Source organism: Mastomys coucha, unplaced genomic scaffold, assembly GCF_008632895.1.
Source record: "Mastomys coucha isolate ucsf_1 unplaced genomic scaffold, UCSF_Mcou_1 pScaffold15, whole genome shotgun sequence".
NCBI lineage: Eukaryota > Metazoa > Chordata > Mammalia > Rodentia > Muridae > Mastomys > Mastomys coucha.
The window spans coordinates 58,570,175-58,581,403 of record NW_022196897.1 but is presented as its reverse complement, the minus strand read 5'-3'; the positions used below and the strand labels follow the sequence as shown (position 1 = coordinate 58,581,403).

Here is an 11,229-nt window from a genome sequence, read left to right as displayed (position 1 = left end):
AGTTTCCTTTTATTTCCCAATATTTTGTATTTCTAAGGAGACTCTGGCAACTGGTTTTGAAATTTGAATCCTAAGGAGACAGGAACAGAGAACTTGTCCAAATCCCAGTAGCCCCTACAACAGTGATTGAAGTGTGATCCTGGATTGCATATTCATGATGTGATGAGCTGCTTGTTTTTAATGCATCATGCCCCAGGTTACTTCTGAAAGTGGGACTTCCTTTCAGTTCTATGTCTCACTTACATGCATCTACAGAAGCACCCAGTTTAGAATATGAATTTCACTCTCCAGACTGGGAAGTTTAGGAGGCTACGGTGCTGGAGTCCCCCCCTCGTTTCCAATCTCAGCTTCCAAATGGAAAAATGAATGGCTATTCACCGCAGCTCCATCAGGAATGCCAGTTTCCCATCATCCCCAGTACTAGGCAGAATGCTGTGTTAATTTAGGGCATTTTCTGGCCCTGGGCATCTTGTATTTAAACATTGGCTGAAGCCGCAAGTGGAAGTGAGTGGAGCTGATGTTTGCCTTTGTCCACAAAAAGAGGGAAAGCACGTGTTCTTGAAATAAGCAAATGTGAAAACATTTCTCGCTAATCAAAATGTTTACCACTAGTTCTAAGAGGTTGACTGTAGAGCTAGTGATGGATCCTTCGGCTGTGAATCCCCCATGAGGCGAATATGTTTAGTGTGGCAGAGCCAGGGAGCAGAACTTTTGCAGCCAAGCCCAAGATGACCACTAGACGCCCCACATTTCATTGTTGAGCAGGCTGTTGACAGTTCATAAACTTGAATTCAAGAGTTCATGCTCTATCTATTCTGGCACAGACTTCCCCACCAATGAACTCAACTGACAGCTTCAAGTCACTGAATCTAAAAGTAATGGGAGTGTGTGCACAAAGAGTGAAACCATTACAAGATGCAAAACACTTGCTTTGTAAAATATTTTATATGAATTGGGGACATTTTAACTGGAATAAACTAAATTAAGTCTCTACTACTTTGGAGGACAACAAAAACCATGCTCTCAATTTGATCCTAGGCAGTTGAAAATATTCATATTAGAAAAGTTACATATATGTATATACATATATACATATATACATATATGTATTTGTTGACAGAAATTTTCAATGTAATTCTACAGAATTACATTGGCATAATCGCCATATATTTCTTTTCATAATAAAATTAGAGCCAAATAGATTGGTAGGAAGTGACTCAGAAACGATAAGGAGATGGCTTGGTAACAAAGCGTTTGCCCTACAAGCATGGAGATCTGACTTCTGGTCCCCAGAATGCACGAAAGAACCTGGGTGTGGCACCATGTGGCTATAGTCTTAGTGGTGGGGAGTCAGAGGCAGGAGGATCTCTGGAGATGATTGGCCAGCTATTCTTGCCAATTTGGATGGCTCCAGGTTCAGTGAGAGACCAGGTTTTAAAACTTAAGGTGGGCAATAATCAAGAAGGATGCCTGCCATTGACTTGTACATGCTCACGCACACGAGGGAATATATAGGTGTGTTGCATACATGTACGTGCACACATTTGAATGCACAGTTATGTAGCACACACACAGAAAGTAGCACAAGAGAACAGATGTGCTGGTGCATTCTTTTTCAAACCCAGCACTCAGGAGGCTGAGAGAGCAGGAGTGAGACTTTGAGCCTGGACTTTATAATAAGACCTCCACCACCACCACCACTTTTTTTCTTTATGGTGTAAGAAATCCATCTGTCTTTTCTCAACAAAGATCACTTTATTATCAAATTCATGGATTTTAATAATAAAATTAGTTTAAGCAATATGACTGATACTCAGTGGTAGAGTTTGGGTCATATGTCCAAGAAAAGAAAAAAGTTTTAGATCAATTATAACAATAAACACTAACATCTATAAGGTATTTTCTGCACAACATAGTGTTCAAAACACTTTACATTGTAAATTAGTGGATTTTTTAAAATCTCCACAGTATCCTATACTACACATATAGTGTATTATATATATATATATATATATATATATATACACACACTGTTATATGCAACTGTTATATAACAGTAATATATAACATATATACTATATATGTGAACATAGATGTATATTAACATAACACACACCTTTATAACAGTATATATATATAGTATATACATGTAGCAGTATATATATATATACATATATATGTACATATATATACTGTTAATGGTCTCATACATTAGAGAAGTGGTGAACATCAGGGGTTTAAAAGTCCCCATGGTTCAGAAGCACTGGAGAGCACATACAGCTAAGGTGTAATGTGAAGGAAATTAAGTGGCTAGGTCCTTAGTTCTCAACTATTGTGGGTGAAGAGAGACTTTGTGGCAGCCTTGCAGGAAGCAGGAAACTTAAAGTGTGCCATGTCTCTGAGCTCTCCTATAAACCTCTGTAAAGAAACTTAGACTTTGGCATATCACGCTATACATAAAATTGATACATGTAACTATTCATCTACCTGAGTTATTGTATTTAATCAGTTTGTTTATTTGTTTGCTTGTTCTTGATTTTTTTTAAAGATGGCAAAGGAACTGTATGATACTCATGGCTTAAAGTTTTTGATTTAGGAATTCTAAAGGTCAGAGAAACTTGATGCTACCAGACACTACAGCGCTAACATAAAGCTCAGTGTTCTATGTGCCCACAAAGAATGAGGAACAGAATCAGGACCGAATGGTCCATCTCCGTCATCTCAGCAAACATCTCACCCAGAAAACCCAGTTAGGACAGAAGCAGCATGCTTGCTTCTCAACCTCAACCCAATTCCCTAGAGCCCGCTGGTCCTTCAGCAGACCACCATCATGGATCTATCTGCCCAGAAACCAGGAAGCTGCAGAGCAAATGCTTGGTGGAGGTGAAGCAGCTCATGGCCATCATTTAGGTCTCCCTTACTCAGGCTGAAATCTCTGCTTTCACAGGGCACAGTGACCAAGTTCCATGCCAGCCAGTGTGCCATAATACTTCCCAACCCAGGAGTTCAGATGAAAATAAACATAAAAATCAACCTTCTTGTTTGTAGACAAAGGCTCTACCTGGTTTGTATTCTCTGTTTCCTCTGGTTCCTCCTAACATCCATTGACTCAAATGAACTTTCCTAATGTGCCTTGAATCTTATCTACTGCTGGTGTGAGTGTGAATCGAGTTTAATTTCTTTTTAGAAGTGAATAAAATTGCTTTAAAGGAAAATGGTGCTGCTTTGTAAGGTATGAGTCACATACTAATTATTAAACAGAGAGACTGGGACAATAGAAGTATATGAAAAAGAAAGTGACATTTTCTGCCATGTCCAATACCACTCCCTTGAGATAAGCATTGTTAGTAGTTAGGTTTACATCCTCCCCTTTGTGCATGTCAGAAGGTATTTATAAATATTTGGCTTTCCCACTTTGACTGATGTCAAAAAGCTCCCTGCTAGAAATCGCAAGTCAAACTTCTTCCTTACAATGTATTGAACCCCACTTTGGGAAGCCTAAATATACAGACCATGAGTACAAGGTGAAGATGAATTGGCTAGGCTTCCGCAGGTTACCTCAGCTGCGCAGACAGCTCAAGTCTGATCACTTAAAATCAGGACTCTGGTTCTTCGTGATGTTACTAATACAAGCTATGGGATGTTCTTCCAGTCCTGGCCAGGCTGCTGGGTTTCAGAAGATCCTCAAGCACAGGGAAGCCTCTCACCCTCACGTGAGCGTGTGTGTGTGTGTGTGTGTGTGTGTGTGTGTGTGTGTGTGTGTGTGTGTATGTGTGTGTTCAGTACTCATTATTATCTTATTTAACACTCACAAAATTTTTTTTTGCACAACCTCTCTGGTGGCCTAGCCTCTGGTGATTTCTTGTGGCTAGAACTGTAATTATGGCTAAGGTGATGTTTTCTTGCTATTTAGGGAGGTGGCTAGAACTTAGGGTGATGTAAAAGAAAAAAAAAACAATCTCTCTAGTCTCTTTATGACTAAGAGAGTTCCCACCCAGATACCTGAGGGTTGTGCCTCCACATGCCATGGCTGAGGCAATGTATCCTCAGGTGCTATTTATCTGCAGGGCTCCACAGGCAGCTGAGGGACAGCTGTACTTGGGAAAGACCAGAAGCTTCCCACGGTAAGCATTTGGCCCTTTGGGGGGCCTGTAATTAGGAGAGGTAACACCAAGAGGCTTGGTTCTCCTCATCTTTTATTATCAGCTTCTATTTGGAGCCCTGTGGTTGAATAGGGCATGTGGGGGTGAGGTGCAGAGAGCCTGCGTTCAGCACAAGTCCCAGATGATGCCCTCCTCACTGTGGCCTGAGGTACCAAGAGGCTTGGCCCAGCCATCCTCACAAAACAGGCAAAGTCGAAAGGTTGGTTAGCAAATCAAAGGCTGGGTAGTTTTGGTTATCATCCAATCAATACACCGTCTTGGGCACAATGCTGACCTCTGACTTGAATCTCATCACTCCTTTGACTGAATTCTGGAGTGCTGCGTCTGCCTCAGTGGATTCACCTGCAGGATAGGTCAACAGGGTTTGTCTCGACAGGAGGAGCAGTGCCAAGGATTGGTGCTGAAATACAGATCAAATGCTTGTTTGGAACAACTACAAAAGGTCCCCCAGTTTCTGCTACTATATTTAAACAAGAAACCAACAAACAATTAGTACTTCAAACAAGGTAGAGTGTCATTTCTCAAACTGAGATGAATACATTCAGAATGAAAGCATGTAAACCTGGGCCTTTCCTCTGGACTGTGATCTAAGAGAAGAAACCCAAGAATGTTCTAGGCCATCAGGATGACCAGCTTGTAACCATATGCTGCCTGGAGTTCATTATCCACATTTGTATTTCAAAAGGAAATTGTGTTAAACCGTTGAAGCCATGTTGTCCACAGTGTTGTATACAGGACATGCTAAACTGACTGGACAACTAACAGTAGACCAGTGGATAAAAACAGAATATAGGCATTGACAGCCAGGAAGAGAGCAGTGACAGTCCGACAAGATCAAAAGAATCAAGTCAGCAGCTGAAGTGTGAAACAGACACAGCTTCCTATTGTTCAACCCCACAAGAGCAATTTAGACTTGAGAGAATACCATCTGTCACAGGTAACATGTTGCTCATTAGTATTTAAAGATCCTAAAATTATGAATATTTAAAATAGATTTTGGTATTACATCTGAGGGCCAAAAGATCAATACAAAATAATTTAGACTGTTATGTGGGCTAATCCAGATTTTTGTTTTCATTAAAAACATTCTATAAGCCGGGCAGCGGTGGCACATGCCTTTAATGCCAGCACTTTGGGAGGCAGAGGCAGGAGGATTTCTGAGTTCAAGGCCAGCCTGGTCTGCAGGATAGCCAGGGCTACATGGAGAAACCTTGTCTCGAAAAAACAAAAAACAAAAAACAAAAAACAAAAATCATTCTATCAATTGATCAAAGCTGAGAAACACTGAACATAACACTTCAGTGCTATGTTAACCACGTAAGAGAACTTTCTGCCCTAGTAGCCTAACTACAGGCACAATTCGGCAAACTTTCAAAAAATATTTACTTTCATTATTCTATTTGTGTGTGTTTGTCTTTGTGGTGTGTGTACATATAGGTGTGTGTGTATATATTCTGTGTGTGCAGACATATGAGTTTGAGTATAATTGTATGTTCACGCATGTGGCAACCCAAAGCTGATGCCAGGAATCCTCTTGTATATTCTTTGAAGCAAAATCTCCTAAGCCCAGAGCCCACCGCCCCTCCCCCATATGGATAAGGATAGTGTAGCCTGCTTGTTCTGGGGATCCACTGTCTCTGCCTTGGAAGTTGCGATTGTAAGAAGGCTGCCAAGCCCACCCAGTATTTCACATGGGTTCTGGGGATCTGAACTCTGTCTTCCCCCTTGCCAAGTTCTTTAGCCTCTAAGCCTTCTCCTCAGTCATGTAAAATTTATTTTTAATTAGTAAATGCAGTAACAGGTTTCCTAGTAGGGTCAGTTGCAAACTAATTTGGTGGTTAAGCATTTTGGTTGATTCTCACCAATCTAGCTGGCCACCATCCCTCATCACTCTCATGGGCCCCCAGCATTCTTTGTTCTATTTTTTTTATATCACATGTATTCTATTATCCTCCCCAACCCTCTCTCTTTAAGATTCTCCGCCCCCCACCCCCATCTCATAGGCCTGGTTCTAGTCGCTTGGCCTCCACTCACATTTACACCCACATAAATACACATATGTAACAGTTAGAAGTGGGGATGGGCATATGGGTTAGAACGTGCTGTATTTGTCTTTCTGAGCCTCCTTTGATGAGTTTTAAGTAGAGATTTAAAGCTTATAGGTTTTCCTAATATTGGTCTTCTTCTTAATGCACATTTTTCAAATACTCATTTACTTACTCACCAACATTGTATACCAGTTGTTTACATTATAGGCATGGTGCAAATGTTAGGAGTAGCATTCAGTTCCTCTATTTCTGTAAGAATATCATGTTGGGAGCGGCTGGAGAGATGGCTCAGTCTTGAAGAGCTCAGGTGCTCTTCCAGAGAACCTATGCACCGAGCATACATGTGGTGCATAGATATACATGCAGGTAAAACATTCATACACATAAAAGCAAGTAAGTATTATAAAAGAGATTACAGGGACATTGAAAACAAAGTAATACGATGCTTTTGAAAACTGGGGAACATCCTGAATCAGTTATTCTACTTTCCCAGCACTTTCTTAGATAGAAATTTTTTTCCAGATGTATTCTAGAACATTTTTTGTTATGGTCTCCCTAAAATTTTATGGGTAGGCCTTTTTTATTAGCAAGGTGTTAAAAATCAAAGCTTTACTGGACATAGTGACACAGGCTTTGAATCCCAGCACTCAGGAGACAGTCAAGCAGATCTTTGAGAGGTCAACCAAGGTTATATAGTGAGACCCTGTCTAAAAGACAAGTAAGCAAGCAAACAGAACAACAGCAAATAACCAAAGCTTAACTTAAGGAATTGAGTTAATAATATTACAACTTTACAAGTGAAAATATACTATACGATTTTCCATGTATTAAATTTGCTATTGCACACACACATACATACCCAAAACCAAAATAAGCAACAATAATGACCAAAATCACTGTTTTTTGCCAACATCTAGGCTTGGCATGGCTAAGTCATCTTGTTTAGAGCACTGAAGCAAAAAATGTTAACTGGCTGAGTGTGGTGGCACACACCATCCCTTTAATCCCTGCACTTAGAAGGCAGAAGCAGTCAGATCTCTGTAAGTCTGAGGCCATCCTGGTCTACATTGCAAGTTCCAGGACAGCCAGAGCTACCCAGAGACACTGTCTCCAAAAACCAACCAACCAAACACGCAAACAAACAAAACCCTGTAAGCAAAGTGGCTTCCAAACAACAGACATTTCTTTTTCTAGAAGCTAGGGAATTCAAGACCTAGGCATTACAGGTCTACCATCTGGTGATAACTTGGTGCTCACAGGCAGTGCCTTCTCACATAGCAGAAGGGACTAGGAGCTCTCTGGGGCCTCTCTTCTAAGGCAGCTAATCCCTTTCATGAGGCTGGAACCATCAAGGGGGTGGGGGGAGAGGCGGGGAGAGAGACAGAGAGAGACAGAGAGACAGAGACAGAAATTCTATGGATGGATCTTTATTTTATTATACTTTATTTCTTCATATAGAAACAGTATTGATTTGCATAACTGATCTCTGCTGCTTATTCATGCCAGTAACTGGCTACTTTATAGTCCTTTTCACTCAAATACCATTAGTGAACAAAACCAATTTAAATGATGTCATCTGTTCAGAAAGTTTTTAACTTACTTATTTTGGTAACATTTGCATTCTTTTTTTTTTTTTTTTGGACAGGTTCAGCTCTTTATTGGACATGTTAACAAAAGCAGTTTGGTCAAAAAGACCAAAGCCCATGTCATCTTTCGACTCCTCAGCTGCGACAGCAGTGGTGGATGGAGCAGGACCACCAGCAGGCACAGCTCCAGCTGCTGGAGTGGATCCACCAGCCCCTACATTGCAGATGAGGCTCCCAATGTTGACATGGGCCAGAACCTTTGCAGACAAGCCAGGCCAGAAAGGCTCAACATTGACACCAGCTGCTTTGATGAGGGTATTGATCTTATCCTCCGTGACTGTCACCTCATCGTCGTCATCGTGCAGGATGAGGGCGGAGTAGATGCAGGTGAGCTCAGAGACGGAAGCCATGTTGTGGACTGCCCGCACGGTGCTAGTTGCCGGATGATGAGTGGGCCTCTTAGCTTCCTTGGAAGGACGGAGCACCTTGGGGCAGCTGAGGAAAGGATCTGCATTCATTTTTTTAATAGAATGTTTGTCATAATATAAATATCTGGAGCCACAACCTGACGGTAAAGCTGCCACCTTGGGGTCACTTACCTGACTGTATCCCAGGACATTCATCTTAATTTGACACACGGAGTTTCTCGGTTGCTTCCCTTGGTTTAGACAATCTTCTAACAGACTTCTATTTTTTTAAAGAAGAAATTATTTTAAAATTAAATATTTGTATCACATAAAATAATGTTGTGTTACAAAACAGGAATGGAGCTGGTCGTCACGCTTTACGCGGCGTTGGCTCCATCAGATGTCGTGATAACATTGAGTGACAGTGGGCTGTGCCCATCTCCAAACAGTGACAGGTCAGTGGTCACTGCTGGTGCCATGTCAAGCTTGGTTTCGGAGCCCAGGAATGCAGGCATTTTTGTTCCATTTGCTCACTGCTTTGGCCCAAGGAAATGAATTGGATGATTGCCCTCTTTTTTTTTTTTTTTTCCCAGAGATGCCATAGATTAATTTTAAAGGCTTTCTTTCATCTACATAACAGAATGAGTTCAGATAGCCTTTTAAGCTATTATCTGCACTTAAGAACTTTATTTGGGGAAAGTCATACCAGCCATACAAAAGGGGCCTGTTAGGAACACTGGACAATGAGAGCTTGGCATTTTTTTTCTCCTTCTGCCTCCAGAAAGAAAAAAAAAAAACCCAAAGCAACTATTTTATTGCATTTATGTCTTTCATAAAAGAATGTGGGGTTATATTTATATGCCAGCAAACGGCATGGAAAGGCCTGGAGGAAGGCACTTGTTTGGGGTGGGGAGAAGAGAGGGGAATCCCATTAATGCCCCATTCCCATTGGGTTGCAGATAACTTTGTGTTCTCTTAGGTACTCAGACTGCAGGCTTATTTAAATGTAAGAAAAATAAGCCTTATGGTGCAGGTGAGGAGCATCAGGAAAGCGGATATTGGAAACTATGTGCAACGGATTCATATTTTAGCCAAAAAGTGATACTGCATACACAAATATTTTTTAAAAAAAAGTAAGTCAGGCTGTGGTGGCTCACACCTTTTATCCCAGCACTTGGGAGGCAGAGGCAGGTGGATTTCTGAGTTCAAGGCCAGCCTGGTCTACAGAGTGAGTTCCAGGACAGCCAGAGCTATATATAGAGAAACCCTGTCTCGAAAAACCAAAAAAAAAAAAAAAAAAAGTAAATAAATTTTAAGAATTACTTTGCTTTTCCAGGTAAATGGCTCTTGGTTACATTTTCATTTCTGTTTTCCTCCCTTGACTTCATTGATTTTGGTAGAGCATATGAGGACATTGTTTGAATAGAAATTGCTCTAATTAAAAACCACCTGAGCCAGAGAGCGTGCCCTGGCTCAGGAAGCCCTGCTCTTAGCTTAGCATCGAGAGCAGTCAGTCGGTGGAAGGGTTTCATGTCCTGCTTGCCCTTCCAAGGGAGCTGCAGTTTCTCCAGGACAATCTCTTCTTTGAACACGACATGAAAACACATTAGTGCTCTTTTAGGAACAAAGAAATATACATAGGAAATAAAGACATTGTTTTATCAGAGCCTCATCTTCTACACTGACGTAAGCTGGCTGGAAATAAAAGCGTCCCCTTCCGAAAGGAAGGTGGCTTGGGTCTGGTTTCTCCATACTTCTTACTCCAGACTTCTACTAAATCTACTGGACTTGAGAAATAAGTAGAGGCCTGGGCCCACTTCTTCCTTGCTTGGGTTCAACCCAGTCTTTCCTGGCCAGATTACGAATGCTAGCCACACTATGGGCAGGAATACTTGCTTCTAGAGCCTCTGCGGGGCCCCTTTATCTGCATTGCATGTGATATGTCTAACCAGATTTATTGAAATGGATTCAGCCTCATTCCAAGTAAGGAAGAGTCTCCACTGTTGAGAACAGGAAAGTATCTTCCTCCATCTTGTTCTACAAAGAAAGACAGGCCAGGGACGGCCAAGGATGTCTCTCTCCATCAGTCCTCTGATATGGGTGGTGCATCCATTGCCTGAGGTGACCTCTCTGGCATCCCCTTCTGAGGCACTTTCTAGTTTCTTCTCTCCTGGATCTTCTTGGATTCCATTTCTGATTCTTCCCTAACAGTGGGGAGCTGATGCCACCTTATCCCTACTCTTGGACCAAACACTAGCTAGCCTCATTCACTTGTATCACCACTCTGAGGCTTTGACTCAAAGTCTCTCTTCATTCTCCAGCAAAGACATAACTCAGGACAAAGGACTGTGAAACACAGGGGACACCCCAACTGTGTACATTGACTCAGGGTTTGCACTAATCTGAAGAGCAGGAAGTCTAGTTGTGCTATTCATTCATCTGGAATCCAAGGAGGTTTAAGGCACATCCAAGCCAAGTGTTGACAAAAGTCACATGGCTTTAATAACTATTAAAAGAACCAAGCTCTTCAGGAGATACACACAAACAGCAGCGTAACAAGCTTCCTTCCATTCATCTCTTAAAGAGAGGTAAGGTTACAGATCTTTTCTACACTTAGTGACTACCTACTGCAGTGTGCAGTAACTGAAATTACTGGTAACAGAAATTAATAAAGGCGCAGTCAGTTACCACAGGAACTTCACAGTGTAAAGAGGAAGTGAGACATATCCACAGATGGCAATGGGGCATTGAAAGATATGTGTGCCAAGAGCAGCAGGGGCCTGAGGATAAGCTTAAGAGACACTGAGTCCAGTGGTGGATCATTCCCTAAACATTTCTTAGAGATGCTCTATGTATGTTATAGACACTAAGAACAGAGCTGAAAAGATCCCTGTTTTCCAGCAGTTTCCTAATTACAAGGTTAGCAAAAAAGCAAACAGGCATGTGATTGAAAATGTAGGAGTGGATACAGAAATTGTGGTACATCTACACAATGGAGTACTACTCAGCTATTAAAAGCAATACA

General features: G+C 41.5%; 1 protein-coding gene across 1 annotated transcript in view; it reads right to left on the bottom strand.

Annotated features, from left to right (window-relative positions):
- Positions 1-7,701: 7,701 nt before the first annotated feature.
- LOC116092015 (60S acidic ribosomal protein P1-like) overlaps positions 7,702-11,229 on the bottom strand; it is a 9,269-nt gene continuing 5,741 nt past the window's right edge. The window contains exons 2-3 of the mRNA XM_031373390.1: positions 8,397-8,484; positions 7,702-8,292 (exon numbers count right to left, since the gene is read on the bottom strand). Of these exons, the coding sequence (XP_031229250.1) occupies positions 7,812-8,292; positions 8,397-8,416 (501 nt within the window). The 5' untranslated portion in view covers positions 8,417-8,484 and the 3' untranslated portion in view covers positions 7,702-7,811. The remainder of the gene's footprint in view (positions 8,293-8,396; positions 8,485-11,229) is intronic.